Genomic DNA, 17,937 nt, shown 5'->3' with positions numbered 1-17,937 from the left:
TAGGAAATCGCGAAAACAAATAGCCGCGAAGTAGACTAGAAAGTGTAAATCGCGAAATAAAGTATCCGCGAAAATAAGTTGGTTTACAGTAATCCACTCGTATCAATGTAAGAATCTATATCTATATGTCATGTTGTTCATGTAAAAACACACTCGGTGATAAGTAAATTCTATATTCAATGATATACATTCGATATTTTTAAACAGTAAAGAGTCATCATGATCTTATAATGACTACATATCAGCTTAAAGCCTCATATGATCAATCGACAATCCCCGCTATGTATTTGCGATAAGACGTGACACGGTACTTGTCTATCCCAAATTCATGTATTTGGTTTTGATGTTATATTTGTTATTCTCGTGGGACTTTGTCTGTTGCTTGGTCCGTTTCTGTGTGTGTTACATTGTAGTGTTGTGTCGTTGTTCCCCTCTTATATTTAATGCGTTTCCCTCAGTTTTAGTTTGTTACCCCGATTTTGTTTTTTGTCCATGGATTTATGAGTTTGAACATCGGTATACTACTTTTGCCTTTATTTGCTACCTTAAATATACACCAAATTTTCACGGTCGAATATCGTTTCATCTTGGCATCTAGTAAGTGTTGAGCAATTTATGATCTTTCCTTTTAACTGTGAAAATGAGAATAACTTGGGGGATTGCAAATAGGACATCAATCTACCAAAGTCTATAGAAAAATGTATAAATTACTATAGATAGATATAGAAAGATCTGGTATGAGTGCCAATGAGATAACTCTCCATCCAAGACACAACTTATAAAAGTAAACCATTATAGGTCAATATAGGGCCTTCAACACAGAGCCGGGGCTCACGCCAATTAGCAAGCAATAAAAAAATGACTATAATAGTGTAAAACTATTCAAACGGGAAAACCAACGGTTTTATCCATGTAAAAATGAGAAAAAATAAACACTTATGAACCACAAAAAACAGACGACAACCACTGAACATCAGATTCCTGACTTAGAACAGGTGCAAACAATTGCAGCGAGATTAAATGTTTTAATAGCACCAAACTTTCTGCTTTTTCTGAAACAATAGTATAACATTACAACACAGATAGACACATTATGATTTTCAATTGGAAGGTTTAACTCAATGGATAAAACATAATAACGCATATAGGTACGTTTTAACCGTACAACCTTCCACAAAATAGTAAGCTATTTAGATCCGGCATTTACTACATGAGAAATGAAACGAAAAAGTAAATAACAATTGATGCATAAAACAATCAACGAAACACAAATCTGACAGAGAGCAACCTCACTACTAAAAGAAAAAAAATATACATCTATATCGCGTGCTGTATAAAGCAATTTGGGCACTCTTTCATACGTCCTACCGTCCGTTAGTAAGTCTTGTCTGCAACTGCATCCTGTGAAGAATATTGTGTGTATAACCAAACTAAATAAAAAACAAAAACTCTTTTGCAAAAATGTTATTTTACCCTCATCACTTGTGAATATACGACATCTAGTTGCACTATGTATGTTAGAATTAGCATGCGTCATATTCAAACTGATAATCTAATATAATTATTTGTACTAGTAGTTGTATTGCAACAAGGTCTCCACTTGTCTCCATTGGTCACTGATGGAACTTTTGCAAAGTTCAAAAATGCGTAGACGTAAAAAGTCTCCCTCAGTGGTCATTTGTTTCATTTGAATTTATAACTACTTGATAGATTTAGGAAATTTAAACTTTGGCGACATTGAAGATAATATAAATATCTGTAGTTTACACCTTTATTTTCAGGCTTTAAAGGAGATGGATCCATGTGTTTTAACAATTTAACTCTAAGTGCTTAAATTAGGTTTGTTATAGTTTTCTATTAAAAACTTGATGTATTTACCTAAAGAAAATAGTTAGGTTATGATCTTCTTTGTCTTATCACATTTACTTGCAAATATCAACGCAGCAAGTGCAACTACTTAAGCAGGATCAACCATGTATTTTTTGACTGCCTCATCAAAATAAAGATTTCCAACCATTTTATATTTTTTATTTCAACTTTCTACAATATTTATCATTTTTGGCCGTTTGGTCTTGACTTTTGATACTTTCTTTAATTTTTTTATAGAAACATTGGAGAGTATGTCGAAAGTAGTTTGCTGGTGTTCAGAATTGTTCAGTTTGGTAAATCCAATAGGTAGAGACATATCAATGTAAACAAAGGAAATCATATGAACTCCAAAAGGAGCGAAGTAATAAAATACAATAGGTTTGTTATTTCATAGGGGTCGCTCGGATCGATGGAAGGCGAGACATTCGTACTGCTAGTGAACAATGAGTGTATGTAGAATTGGGACAGAAATTAAGCCATGCAACCGGCAACCAACGGACACTGTTGTCCTCACGTAAAGTGAGCGGAATACTTTCTCTAAATGAGGTATCGGCTTTAACCTTCCCATTTTAGTCGCACGTGACTTTGTAATTATAAATCCCCCGTAACCACAAGCAGGTCCGAGACCACAAATATTTCGTAGTGCATTTCTTTTAGAACATAAATGAAAATAAAAGAAATCCCACCTGCGCTTTCTCAAAGAAACTTTTACAGTGTGTTGTACTACTTTTGGGACAAATTATATCAAAATTATAGAAATCTTCATCTGCTCTAACTCAAAATATGGACAATTTTATGTTTAGGGCGTCTTGAAATCTTTTGACAGCTTCCGAAGTGCTTATTTTAAACCTTTTTCAGCTGGACCAAATCACTACTTTCCTTTAAAATTCTGGACCCAAATTTGTTTACAATGTAATTTCATCCCCTACTTGCAATTTGAGGCATTAAACATGGAGAAATAAATTTGGAATGGGTATAAAAATTAATGGCAAGTAACCCACTGTCAACACTAAGGACTATATTTGTGAACGAAAATCAAGGGACGACAATTGTGGTCTCGGACCAGCACGACTTCTTTAACAAGGGTTGAACTATCGGTTGGAGGATAACCAAAAGAAATCAGTTTTCAATTCCCCAATCACCTATGTAACGGTAACATGGGCTGCCCTCACAAATAAAAAAAAATGCCCATCATGAATTAATATATTGAAATATCGGAATACCACTACCGTAACTCGTAACTGGAAAGAGAAGAAAAACATTGGATGAATTTGTAGAAAATGGCCTAAAATAATGAAAAAAAAAGGAAAATTGTCTGTAAAGTATAAAGGGTAGGAAATAATGGACCATAAAAAAAAAGCATAGACGAAAATTGATTAAAAACTATCGTGTTTAGAAATGAGGGACCCTCATCTTTAGTTTATCATGTTCGTGTTTAATATGATGTTATTTTGCATTTAATGAATATATAAAAGGCTTTTTAAAATCATCTGATTAATAAAGTTACATAAAATTATGATACGATAATCATGATAATAAAAGTGAAACCAGGGTTAATTAGTTATATGATAATTCGTTCTTCACTTGGTGTATTTTTACAAGATGAACGTTAAATTCTATTTATTTGAATAATTATCTCCCCTGGCTTACGAACATTAAATCATGTCACCATTTACCTTCCACACTTAAATAGGTATGTCATTTGTATCATTGTTTCTCTGTATACTACGTATAATACAGTCACAATTTACACAGACATCCACACAAACACACATACTATTTATATAACTACATTGTACATGTATATGTAAATGTAATAGGATTCCCCCCTATTTTATTTTGATCAACTTTTGTTTCGGTTCTTTTATGAGATATGTTAAAACACGTTGGATGCTTTACTTTATTAACTAATGTCGCTTCGATTTGTGTGTAGTTTTGTCTTTATGTTTCTGCATAATGCGTTGTTTGGACATAGAAATATCGGGCGTTTTTTAATACCGCGCATCCTTCCGTCCGCACGTCTACAATTCTTGCCAAATTTTTATAAAACTTATGGCATAGGTTTACATCAGCAATGTATTGGACAATATAGTTCAAAAAGCAGTTCTGATCATCTATTTATAAAAGAGATACAATGTATACGAATACATGCCATTTAGAATTATTTATTGGAAAATCGCATAGTCAGCGCTATCATTTGTATACTCTGTGCCAGAATTTTATAAAACTTATACCATAAGTTATATTAGTAATATAGTAAACGACTTCGAAAAATTAATTGACGTGTTACGAAAGTGTATATACTCGACACTGAGGTTGACAATTTGACTTTAAATGCGGGTATCGGATCAACACACAAAGGTGATTTACAGCTGATTTCCTAATGCTTGCAAAGTAAAACTTTGGTTGGCTTGCTTGCTTTGTTTGTATAATTGTTTATACAAGCTTTGTAAATACGATTGACATCTTTAAACAATTTATATAGGAATGACAAGCAAAGTTTAACCTCTATATTTCATATTTGAATTTAATTTGGTGTTATCCTAATGATTGTACAATATACAAACAAAGCAAGCAAGCTAACCAAAGTTTTGTTCTACATGCATTAGGAAATTAGTTGTAAAGATTTTAATAACCTGTGTATCAATTAAATCTTAACATGTGTTTAAACTGCACAGTAATAATATCTGCGAATATTTACTTCCTATCACAAACATCCTTTTGAAAACTTTATCAAAGCTAATTTCCTGATGAATATTCTATAATAATAATTGAATAATTCCGTGAAGAATAAAAATGATACACCCCGTTTAACTTTTTTTTAAAGAAGGAAAGGGGGGCTACATATTTTGTTATTTACCTTTGTACAGTGTATCCAATTTCATTATAAAAGGAAAAACATTGCCTTGTATCGTTTCTTTTGTTGACTAGTACATGTATATACTACATATACTCTGTCTGATACCTACTCAGAAAAAGATTGGTTTCCTTTATATAATTATGATGTAAAATGTGACCGGGTCGACCTAACGACATCTCGTATATATTCCTTCAAAGTTTCAAAATATTCCACTTTGTAATTTCTGAGGTACGAGTTATACCTCTTGGAAATTGCATAATTACATTTGCTCTCAAGTACAGACTGCAGAAATTTGTACAGCAGCTGCTAATCAGACATTGTACACCGACGAAACTCGAAAGTTTGGAGAAACATTTTCTTCTTTCATTACAACGGATCAGAATAAGACTCCTTTTCTACTCGGCCTAAAGCAGATGTCAAACAAAGCTGCCCAGACACAATTAGATACTTTAAAAAGTATTCTTAATGACATTGAAACCAGGATTAAGTGTCTAGTCGATCAGAACTTACAAACATCCACATCATTTAATATACTAAAAAACATTAAATATACAATGTCTGATAGAGCTGCTACAGAGATAGTTTTTAACCAGCTTTTAAAGGACTACCGAGAGAAACTTTTGAAGGAACATGTAGAAAAGTACGATGATTTGCCTGATGTTGAAAAAGATATTCTATCGCGTATGTACAACTTTTTCTGTGGTCTACATCTAACAGTTAATATTGCAGATGTTATAAACAAAGTGTTCATGCAAACCAAAAATATCGAAGATTTTGATAGCGATTTCAGTCATGAAAAAGCAGGTGAGGCCGATATTCTTAGAGCTTTAAGATGCGTTTGCAAGGCTTTCGCAGTTGGTGGTGATGAAAAATGCGGCACATCTCTTGAATTCAAAACTTATCTGAATCGTAATGATATAAAAACTGTAGATATCAAACCATTTCACGGAAATCGTTTTAATATTGTTTTTCATAATGGTGGTACAGCTTTTCATTTACGAGAGTACATTCATAAATTTTTGACAGAAGTCAAGTCTGAAGGACATGTATCCAAGTTAAACGGTTTGTTGAGAGCTGTTCTGAAATCCATCAAAGTCCCAGAAATAATTACAGAATTTCGTGCACTTGGTATATTCAACAAATTTATAACTACTCCTCTATTGAAAATTCTAGAGAACAAATCTACCCATATCTTTGATATGAACCAACGATACCAAACTTTGGTCACTTATCTTGAGAACGTATCTGTTGACCTTGAACGTACACAGGAACTATTGACAGGAGAGTATGTACCTTTCCCAGATATCGCCATAAAAAAAGATGATGTTTGGGCTTCTTTGGTGCATAGCGAAAATGATGCGCCCTGCGCAGCTCTTCTTGTTGAAATGTGCTCATCTGTTTGTAAGGCTTTGAAAGATAAGGTTGCTGACCATTTAGAAGATGGGCAATTTTCCGGAAACCACGAAACTGACCGTGCGCAATTTTCATCAGTTTTGCCCCACAATAAATTGCCAGAGAGGGTGTTTGGTCAGTTAGACTGGTTACTGAGACACCGACCTAACGCAAGTAAGATAGCAAATGAGGCACATATTATGTACAACATGAATCGGACAGACAACTGGTTGCAACAAAAAGATGACGAAAAAGTCGAGGAACTAATTTCATGGTCCAAAAAAAATTTGAAAAGTATGAAAGAAACTGAAAAACTAAGAATACAAGATCTCGATTCAAAATTGCGACAAATCAGCATCGATAAGGAAAACAGAACCAAAGCTTTGGCAGCAAAATCAAAGGAAAGAAAAGAGTCTTTGACGCAGGAAATTGTGAAACTTGGCTTTTGGGATAAAAAGGGTGTTGTAAATGCTAAGTTAAAGAAATTAAAGACACAAACAGCTAAACGTAATGCGTTAAAAACTCAAATCAATTTCAGGAACTATGTTTTGGAACAAAAAGCAGACATAAAATATTTCCGAGTCACCAAATACCAAAGACAAACTGTAACAATTAATCAGTTGAAAACAAACTTATTGACTCTGATTTCCATGACAACGAACAACTGTGAAAGTAGAGGTAAATATATATTTTGTTTTTCGTTTAAAATGTTTAAAACATTTTTTGGAAATTCAAATTTCAAAAATAAAATTAAATCTAAACAAATACTTGTAAAAAAACATTACGACTTTAACATTGGTTTTTGCTGCTTCGCTGCCAGGTTAACGAATATTAAGAGACGGACCAATTACAGGATTAGGTGTAATTCATCTAGCACTATATAAATCAAACTTAGTGTGTCGTGTTTATCGAGTACACCGCAGGTTTCATATCCATGTTTATGTTTTTTGTATATATATTTGTAATAGTTGCCACTGTTCGTTAAACACCGCATCATTTTCAGACCTGCATATATATTGGTAATCGCACTTTTAACTAGATTGTACCTGATGAATATTATGTCATAATCTCAAACGTGTCACGAAATACAGCGATCAATGAAAAACAAATATATATTAGATAGATATTCTTCGGCTTGACAAATAATTGAAAATGACGACAGAAATATGTTAATCTTAATCGAGTATTACAATTTTATTTGTAGAAAACAGAAGTGAGGAATAAAAGTGAACGAGCGAGAAGAGGAATCTGCTAGTGATTTTAGACAAGGTGTAAACTCAAACAATATGAGTAAATGTGATCTTAAGCTTCCAGAGTCAATAAACTCATTCATTCAAATCACCTAATATTAGTTGAAGAAGTCTCTATGTTTGACCTTGGTTGTTTGTTTTTAGTTGTTTATCCATTCGTATACCCGGTACACTTATATTGAGAATTGTTCTCCATATGTTACTTAGGGAGCTACCATTTGATTTTTATGGGGGGGGGGGGGGGGCTAGGATGAAAAATTTTGTCCTGCTTTTTTTTTTAGTTGTAATCTCTGTCCTACCTTTTTATTTTTTACTCTATTCGGTCCTGCCTTTTTTTTACTAGTTTATCCTGACTTTTTTTTACTAGTTTATCCTGACTTTTTTTTACCCAAATTGTCATCCTGCCTTTTATTTTTGCCAAGATGCTCATCCTGCCTTTTTTTTTCCTCAAAATTCCTGTCCTGCCTATTTTTTGTCAAATTTCATCCTAGCCCCCCCCCCCCCCCCCCATAAAAATCAAATGGTAGCTCCCTTAATAAAGTGAGTTTAATAGTATCTTCTCTAAGTAGATAAATTTGTATTCTGTCTCCATAATACCAACTTAATAAAGATATTGCATCTTTTATAACCCTGCCAAATTGTTATATAAAAATATGGAGCTATCCACCAAAGTCCAAATGAAGTGGATGTAAAAATAATAGACAACCGTAAGTCCTTCAACAATGAAGAAAAACCCATAACTTATAGTCGGCTATAAAAAGCCCAACATTACAGTTATAGGAAACAGATAGATTGAAAAAACAATTTCAGATGTATAATTTACTTCATAATTTTATGTAATCAATTTCACGATTTCATGGACCATTCATGGAATTAAAATGAAAAGAGTTACTTCCCATTCAAGAAATGATTTTGGTGAAAGTTATGCACAGTTGAAGTTGTTTATATATAATAATTCATATTATACACGTCTCAAAACATGAACTAATAAATATTATTTGCAAATGCCCAGTTTTTCACATCCTTTTGGCGTTTTTGGAAAGTCAGTATTTCTTTGAAGTATATCATTTTTTTCATCGTTTCAACAAGACCATGTGTACAAGAAGTATCCTCAATAAGACTACGGTTGGTATTCCATATTCCATCGTATTTAATGCATGATCGGTAATGATGTAGTCATATAAAAATAAAGTAAAGCATATTTTTCAGAAAATAGAAATATGGCAGAAAAAAAATTCACTTGCATGAAAATCATACATATGCTTAAGGTCAAAGGTCAAACAAGAATATAAAAATGTATGCCTCATTAAATTTGTACTATGGGGTACAATCAAATAATATATACTTTATGTGTATTTATTGCTTATGAAAAATATCCCACAGAGTCCCTACTGAAGCATTCATTTCGTTAAGATATTTATAAAAAAACGTTTTTATAAGGACAATAACCGAATGTCTTTGTACCTTGGAAAGATAAAAAAAAAATGCAACACAGAGGACATTGGAACTTTTTTTATCTAACGTTGTACTTATACCATACAAACTCTTGAAATAAGGTTCAGCAACATCTTATTTGTTCATTATAAAAAAAAACTATATTTAAAAAACTTCCAAATTTAATAATCGAATGTGTTTCGAGAAAGACATCTTCTTAATTTAAAAAAAACTATATTATTATTTATTGTAGTTTTTAAGGAATATAGACTAAGTTTTCAAGTTAAACATACATATGTTTTAAAACTATAATTGCTCGTATACTAATTATATTCAAAGTACGACAAGTAAGCAGTGATAAAAACAGATGAGTGTGGCCACCGTGAATAACTTTTGCGCATGAGCACAAATACTCTAAAAACTGATATTTGCTGCTAATTCGCATGCGACACAAATAGAGTTATTGACTCGGAGTCAGAAGCGTTAGTAGGACAAGACGTCTTAGTAGTATAATATTTGTGTCACTTTCTGAACAAGAGCCTGTAAAAATTATATTGAATTTAAATGTAACTTGAACTAAATATTAATGTCAAAGAGCTAGGTTGCACTTTGTAAATACAGCTGTTTCTCAAACCACGCCTTTTTTTTAGGAGATTTAGAATATTTATAGAAAATTAATTTTGTTTACATACTGGTTCCCAGTTATGATCTCTGTGTTCCATCTCATAGAGACATACCTTAGGAATGTTACCAGTAAATATACATGTGCATATTATTTACATTGAAATCTGTGCTAACCCTTCATTCGAGATAGTCTGAATAGTTCAGGTCATATGAATGTTGAAAATATGCCGCACAGCCCTATATTTTGACATTTAAAAAAAATTGTTGTGCACATGAACTTTCAATTCAAGGATAAGATTTTTTTCAAAACTTCATAGTAAAAGTGGTACAGTTTTAGCCGTAAAAGGAGTTCCTATGGGAAATTGCATTGTCAATATTTACAGAAATGCAACCTATATAGGATGAAAAAAGAGAACATTCAGATTTTAACCACATTAATTTGCTTTATCTAACAGATTTTAAAGAAATTAACTCAAATATGAAGTTTTATAAATATTTCATGAAGATTGATAGAATCTTGGGCCTTAGATATGATGACTCAGCATACATTCACATTTTACAGTATGCATAGTTCTGAATACAAAATTAATTAATAATAATTGCATATTTGTAAGTTAAATGGTTAAGAAGTGTTTATATTTACTCTTCGCGGTAATTGAAACTCACCGATCCTTCCTGAATATTATTTATGGGGTGCTTGTGTCCTGTCCATGACCCAAAAGTAAGCCGTTACATCTAAAAAAAAAATTTGTCACCACGGCATAAAAAATGCAAGCTAGAAATACAAAAATATCTCAACAAAACTGACAATAGTGGGCTCTATCCTGAATATGTACTACATATTTCAAATTTCTAGATCAAGCAGAATAATTTAGGAAATTTGAGGCCCCAGGGGCAAAAGAAATAGAAAATTGCCTACCCCCTGGGTCATAAAACAGATAATTTAACTTGTAAATGCTATGATTTTATGATTTTTAAGTTCTTGATATAGAAAGGAATAACTATGCTCGGAAGTTATGCAAAAATCAGATGTTAGCAGTCATCTCTATAACATTTTAAGTGAGTTTATATCTCAGACTGGAATCTGCATACATACAACTATTGCAAATATGGCTTTGTTTGAACACTTCTAGTATATTTATTAGGTAAATTGTTTCTGATATATGGTTACAGATGATACTGTTGTGACAAGAATTCTAAATTGTGCATTTGAGGTAGAAAATGTGAACTTTAATTGACAAATAGGTATACAGTAAGATGTGGACTGGAGACAGAGGCAGGATTGAATATCTATAATACATAAATAACGATGTCCAATTTGTCAGCCGTCATGGGGTAAAAACGACAAATCAAAGAATTCAATTTTATATATAGCCAATATAGGACAATGGTGTTGATTTAAAATTACACAACTCCAGACCCTTTTGTTTTCAACATAATTAATATTGCCAATAATTAACAAGTTCCTGGTCGAATCCGATACCGATACATATTTAGTATATTCACCTTATCTGTACGTTCCGCATCTGACAGGCGCACCACTAAACGGCGTATTTCGGATTTTGATATATACACAGGTCATTATGACAGGGTTGACACTATTAAATTTAGCAATCATTGTCAAATTGTTCCCTATTGTAGTATTTTAACCAGTAAGACTTTCTAAGACGACAGTACGAATACTAAAATACTGGACCTAAAATAAGGCGTTTTTCATTTGTTTAAGAATTCAACTTTATTTATAACTAATAAAGGACAATGCTGTTCATTAAAATATAGCTATTCCAGGACCTTTCTTTTTCCAAATAATTAATATTAGCAATAATTGATAAGTTCCCGGTTGACAGGTTCAAAGAGAAAGATTTTGAAAGCACAGAAAACTGTGCGTCTTATCATTGGCATGACTTTACGCATAGCTATTTACTTTAATTCAGACACGGACCCTCGATATCACAGGTGTGTTCTAGTTTTATATATTTTTATATTAGTTCCGCATCTGACAGGCTCACCACAAACGGCGTAGTTCGGATTTTGCTATTTACACGGATCATAATGACAGGGTTGACACTACTCAATCATTTTCAAATTGTTCCCTATTGTAGTATTTCAATCAGTAAGACTTTCTACATTGTTCTAAGACGACAATATGAATACTAAACTTCTGGACCTAAAATAAGGCGTATAGGTACAGTTTTCAATTTGTTTAAGAATTCAATTTTATTTATAGTAAAAGTGGTACTGTTTTAGCCGTAAAAGGAGTTCCTATGGGAAATTGCATTGTCAATATTTACAGAAATGCAACCTTTAAGATAAATTGAATTATGACAGTAAAGTTGGCGATACATTTCTGAATATAATACAGCATTCATTGCAGTGCATGCAATCTGTTGTAGAATTATGGCTACCAATTGGAGTATCTGTGGTGTGCGTGACAATCTTCATATTACTAAACATTTGTAGTATGGTGTTCCGAATGTGACGAAGGACTTTGTAAAGAGTGTAAGACTCATCACGCTGTTTCCAGGGCAACAAAAAGCCACGAAACCGTTTCTATCGCCGAATACAAAACGGTACCTACCGAAGTCCTGCAAATCGCCCAGATCTGCAAACTTCATAATGAGAAATACGAACTTTTCTGTACAAAACACGAGTGTCCATGCTGTAAGAAATGTCTGAAATCTCAAAACGATTGTAAAGGTTTAATCGACATTAATGAACTCATAAAAAACGTCAAAACTTCAAATGCCTTTTACGAATTCAAACAAACCCTGCAGGACGTCGTCGAGAATATTGAACGACTCTGCACGCACAGGAATGAAAATTTGAAATCTATAGAAAACAAGAAAAGAGAAATTGGAGCAAAAATAAAACAAACTAGGATACAAGTAAATCACCACCTTGATACACGTCAGGATGACATGATTAAAGAATTATTGATAGTTGGACAACACGACAAATGCAAAATAGAAAAATTACTCTGAAAAAGAAGGAAAAAGAGATCGTCGAAGTACAAGAAAATGTTGCCAGTATTAAACAGCATGCGTCCGAACTTCAAACATTTTTAACAATGAAAGATATCGAAAAAAAATTTACAGGCGAGGAAAAATTCATTCAATCGATTGCCACAAGCGACTCCACTAATCAAGTCAGTATTTCATTCCAGATTAACAAGTCTTTACATCAAATAGCATCCAACGTAAAGAAATTTTAGGAAATTAATTGCAGTTCTGAACCATTTGATTTTTCCATTCGAAAACGGAAGGACAGACAAACCCAGATTATGGTAGCTCTTCAAATACAGCTAAGGTAATAGGAGCCTCAAAAAACGAAAAAAAAAAATGTCTGCAGAAATATAAAGAATAGGAAGTAGTGGGCCTAAAAACTAGAAAAACAAGGAAAATGGATTAAAAACTGAAGAGATAAGAACTGAAGAACTTAAAAAAAAACGAAAAAAAAGTCTGCAGAAATATAAAGAATATGAAGTAGTGGGTCTAAAAACTAAAAAAAAAGGATAATGGATTAAAATTGTGGCAGATCCTGAACTTTTCCTAAGGGGGAAGGGGGGGGGGGGCGCTGACTGACCTAAGGTGGGGCCCGCTCCAGTCATGCTTCGGTGATTCTCTATATAATCAACCAAATTTGTCCCACGAAAGGTGGGGCTCGGGCCCGCCAGCCCCCCCCCCCTGGATCCGCCTATGAGAACGTTAATTAATATGTAAAATGTACTTACATGTTATCAATATAAAAGGCTTTTTAAAATCATGTGATAAATTTAGTTGCATGATACGAATATAAAAGGAAACCAAGTACATTGATGTATATTTACATGTCAAATCATTTATCTGTGTTCTATTTTCAATTCAAATTATCTCCCATTGCGTACACACACTTAATCATGTGACCATCTACCTTCCTTTCCAAAGGAATGTTCTATTTTTAAGACTGATTTAGGTATGTCACTTGTATCATTGTTTCTTTGTATTAGACAGCCACAATGTATAGAGACATCCACACAAACATACTACAGCTCAATAATATAGAATTACTAGTTTAATTTCCATAATATTTTTTTATTTTGTTTTGATCAACTTTCGATTCAGTTCTTTTATTGAATATGTTCGAACACGTTGATTGTTTTACTTTGTTTACCTATTTTAACATTTGTTTATGTTCCCTTCGAGTTTCAAATTGTATGGAGGTCTGTCTTTTTTTGTTTTTGTTTTTAGTAATTTTTTCTTTATGAATTTTTGTTATAACACAAGAACAATATATCGATCGTTGAATGTATTTACCGTGTACATGTTTACTAAGTAAACACAGTTGAGCAGTATAATATGTTTTAATTACACAAACTATACGTCATGCACTATCAATTGATTTGTGGTTGCCTATATCGTCCTGCAAATATTTTGTACATGTCCAACGGGAAAAAAATTACAACAAATACAAGTATGTAATTTAGAATGTGAGACATTCCAGTATTTCAGTGTTATACATGTTATATACGAAATATGTGTCTTTAATATATTTTGAATTTCAATACTGGTTTGCTTAAAAAAAAGCTTTTTTAAAATCTTTTGATAAATAAAGTTTCATAAAATCGGGATGCGAATATAAAAGGAAACCAGGTGCATTGGTGTATATTTACACGAGGAATCATTTATCTAGTACATTCTATTAATAATTCAAATTATCTCCCCTAGTTTACAAACATTTAATCATGCGACCATTTATCTTTCTTTTCCAAAGAAATATTCTATTTATACATGTAAGACGTATTTAGAAATGTATCATTGTGTCTTTGTTTCATACAGTCACAATTAACACAAATACACACTTCAACTGACAAGTCTACAATTACTTTAATTACTATAATGGTCTATAATGTTTCTTAATTTATTTGGGAAACATTACATGATTTACTATATTTACATGTACCAATGTGGCCTATATTTTAACATTTTTTTATGTTCGTGTTTACTAAGTACATGTACACACAGTTGATCAGTACAATATGTTTTAATTGTCAAAAACTATATACATGCATTATAAATTGATTTTTGATTGCCGATATTCTCCGGTGGCAAATACTTCGTGCATGTCCAACGAAAAAAATTAACAATAAGTACAGGTATATAATTAAGAAGGGGAGACATTTCAATATTTCAGTGTCTTTATGTATGCAATACGTTTATTTTTTTGTTTTTTTCTAAATTTCAATACAGTTTTTCTAAAAAAAAAAAACAAAAAAAAAAACTCTAAGTTTCATATCCGCCACAATGAACCACGATTATTACGTCAAAATTCAGGTATGGTGGTTTAGACTTGCACCAACTGTTTTATATATTGATATTGTCATCTATATTTCTCCCCGCAGGATGTCAAAGCCATGTTCAGGTGAAAAACGTGCGGTATGTATAAATATACAGCCAAATTCGACAGACATGGGGAAATTAAATACATGTAGCATCAATTATGGGGGTCTATAGACAATCTGTTGCGAGGCTTCATAACCGTAGCGTATCCTTTTTTTCAAATATACATTCAGTTATGGGCTGGTAATCCTTATGTATCATATTATAGGTCCTACAATTTTCTGTTTTGATTTAATTTAATTGCGCTCGACTTGAACACGCTTATAATACTAATATTTTTTATTTGCATGTTTTGGTGGTAAGTTAATGTTACTCTAGAATCTGTCAGTTAAATGACCATTATTTAGATAACGATTTGAATAGTATGATAAAGTTTTAATCTAAGAGCATACAATCTATTGTAGGATTATGGCCACCAATTGGAATGTTTGTGGTGTTTGTGAAAACCTTCAGATTACCAAACCTTCAGTAGTATGGTGTTCCGAATGTGACGAAGGACTATGTGAAGAGTGTAAGAAACATCACGCAGTTTCCAAGGCAACAAAAAGCCATGAAACCGTTTCTATCGCCGAATACAAAAACTTACCCACCGAAGTCCTGCAAATCTCTCAGACCTGCAAACTTCATAATGAGAAATACGAGTTGTTCTGTACAAAACACGATTGTCCATGCTGTAAAAAATGTGTGAAATCTCACAACGATTGTAAAGGCTTAACTGACATTAATGAACTCATAAAAAACGTCAAAACTTCAAACGCATTAAATGAAATTGAACAAACCCTGCAGGAAGTCGTCGAGAATATTAAACGACTTAGCACGAACAGGAATGAAAATTTAAAATCTATAGAAAACAAGAAAAGAGAAATTGAAGCAGAAATAAAACAAACCAGGATACAAGTAAATCACCACCTTGATAAACTTCAGGATGACTTAATTAAAGAATTACTGAGAGTTGAACAACACGAAAAAAGCAAAATAGAAAACTTGCTGACTACTCTGAAGAAAAAGGAAATAGAGATGACTCAAGTACAAGAAAACTTTGCCACTATTAAACAACATGCGTCCGAACTTCAAACATTTTTAACCATGAAAGATATCGAAAAATATATTGTAGGTGACGAAAAGTATATTCAATCGATTACTACGAGTGACTCCACACATCAAGTCAATATTTCATGTCAGATTAATAAGTCTTTACAGAAAATACCAGCCAACGTGCAGAAGTTTGGAGAAATTAATGTCAACTCTGATCCATGTGATTTTTCCGTTCAGAAAAGGAAGGACAGACAAGCCCAAATTATGGTAGCTCTTCCAACCAAAAATATCGATAACCTGACTCTGACATTACATAAACGTATCAATACAAAGTTGTCAGGTGTCTTTGGTTGTTCACTGCTTCCTGATTGTAGGATGGTATTCTCCTCTTATTATGACAATAAATTAATAGTACTAAAGTCTGACGGATCAAACGATTTTGAGATAAAGAACATTGGTCGAACGTTTGGTGTTGTATTTGTTGGTGATGATTCTATTGCTGTAACTTCCGGTGAATCAAATCAGATTAATATAATCGACTTAAAGAAGAAATCAAAGACGAAATCAATAAAAGTTGATTCATATAATGGTGGAGTAGCATACAAAGATGGACATTTCATATATTGTGCCGCAGCGAAAGGAATACAGATGATCAGTCTGAATGACGAAACAATTACCAATGTTAACAATACCGAACTTTCAGGTTTGGCGTACGTTACAACATTCGGTGACAAATTGTTCTACACAGATTACACTGACAGCGTAACCTGCTGTGATTACCATGGTCACATACTGTGGACGTTCTGTGATAAAAGTGTTATGCGCTATCTACAATGTGTCTCTGTAGACAATGATGGTAACGTGTATGTAGTGGGATATTATACTTGCAATGTGGTTGTTATCTCTGCTGATGGACAACAATACAGACAACTCTTATCAAGTGACGATGGACTGAACTTCCCAAAGGCTCTGCATTATGACACATCTACCAATGCATTGTTAGTTGCAAATTCATCCAATGAAGCCTTTCTGTATGATGTTAAATAATAAGACATGAAGGGTGACTTTTTCAACCTTATTCAACATTTTCTTGATCTCGATTACAAACATTATTTTAATTGAATTATATAAATTTTTGTGATCTAATTAAAATCTGTTTAAAATTATTTTATAGCGTTATTAACTGACAATTTCTGGTTTGGCCCTGTTATAGATTTGAGATTAGCTGTATTGGACCCGAGACTCAACGACATCTTATCGAGATTATACAGAAAAATTAAACTTCTAAGGATTCATTATTATTCGTGGGGTACAAGTTTTTGTGGATTTCGTTGGTATAGATAAACCACAAATACCAGTTATGAGGCAGCAACTCATCTACAAAGTTGATCTAAGGACAGTTCCATATGAATAATAGAAAATGTGTGTGAAATGCGTCACACATATATATACGAGACAACAACCTAATGACAAAATTAACATGAGTTTCAATTTAAGTAAAGAAGATGTTGGTATTACGTATAGGCAGTTAGAAATGACAAAATAATAAAACTAATCAATACACAACTGCGTTGTATGATATCAAGAAGGATTTTCGGTCATTATTGTCAATACGGAGCTTCGGTCATGATTACCAATGAGAGGATTCGGACATGATTGTCAATAAGGAGATTCGGGCATGATTGTCAATAAGGAGATTTGGACATATTTGGCCATAAGGAAGATAAAAAAGATGTTGGTAGAACGTATATGAGACAGTTAGGCAATGTAAAAATAAGAAAAATAATTAATACGCATTAAATACGTTTTTGTGATTATCAATAAAGAGATTCGGACATGATTGTCAATAAGGAAATTCAGTATTGATTATCAATAAGGAGCTTTAGACATTATTGTCAATAACGAGATTCGGTCATGATTGTAAATAAGGAAATTCGGTCATGATTGTCAATAGGGAGATTCGATCATGATTGTCAATAAGGAAATTCGGTCATGGTTATCAATAAGGAGATTTGGACATGATTGTCAATATGGAGATTTGATCATGATTGTCAATAAGGAAATTCGGTCATGATTGTCAATAAGGAGATTTGGACAT

General features: G+C 32.7%; 2 protein-coding genes across 4 annotated transcripts in view; both read left to right on the top strand.

The window, feature by feature from the left end:
* LOC143047465 (uncharacterized) overlaps positions 1 to 17,664 on the top strand; it is a 51,235-nt gene extending 33,571 nt beyond the window's left edge. The window contains exons 1-3 of one of the 3 annotated variants that reach the window (XM_076220523.1): positions 13,311 to 13,380; positions 14,807 to 14,840; positions 15,209 to 17,664. In XM_076220523.1, the coding sequence (XP_076076638.1) occupies positions 15,213 to 16,886 (1,674 nt within the window). In that variant the 5' untranslated portion in view covers positions 13,311 to 13,380; positions 14,807 to 14,840; positions 15,209 to 15,212 and the 3' untranslated portion in view covers positions 16,887 to 17,664. Of the gene's footprint in view, positions 1 to 13,310; positions 13,381 to 14,806; positions 14,841 to 15,208 lie in introns of those variants that run through there. The other 2 variants (XM_076220521.1, XM_076220522.1) reach the window with 2 other exon arrangements.
* Positions 6,115 to 7,490, top strand: LOC143048791 (uncharacterized). The gene is made up of 2 exons (XM_076222663.1): positions 6,115 to 6,799; positions 7,326 to 7,490. The coding sequence occupies exons 1-2, from the start codon at positions 6,115 to 6,117 to the stop codon at positions 7,343 to 7,345; spliced, it is 705 nt and encodes a 234-aa protein (XP_076078778.1). The 3' UTR covers positions 7,346 to 7,490.
* Positions 17,665 to 17,937: the final 273 nt, after the last annotated feature.

This window comes from Mytilus galloprovincialis, chromosome 10, assembly GCF_965363235.1.
Source record: "Mytilus galloprovincialis chromosome 10, xbMytGall1.hap1.1, whole genome shotgun sequence".
In the NCBI taxonomy this organism is placed as follows: domain Eukaryota; kingdom Metazoa; phylum Mollusca; class Bivalvia; order Mytilida; family Mytilidae; genus Mytilus; species Mytilus galloprovincialis.
This window is presented reverse-complemented; position numbering and strand designations above follow the sequence as displayed.

Excerpts from the sequence above, each read along its gene's own strand:
- LOC143048791 (XM_076222663.1), top strand. The coding sequence starts at position 6,115 with ATGTGCTCATCTGTTTGTAAGGCTTTGAAAGATAAGGTTGCTGACCAT. Across the intron at positions 6,800-7,325 it reads GAACAACTGTGAAAGTAGAG|AAAACAGAAGTGAGGAATAA; the intron begins GTAAATATATAT and ends TTTTATTTGTAG.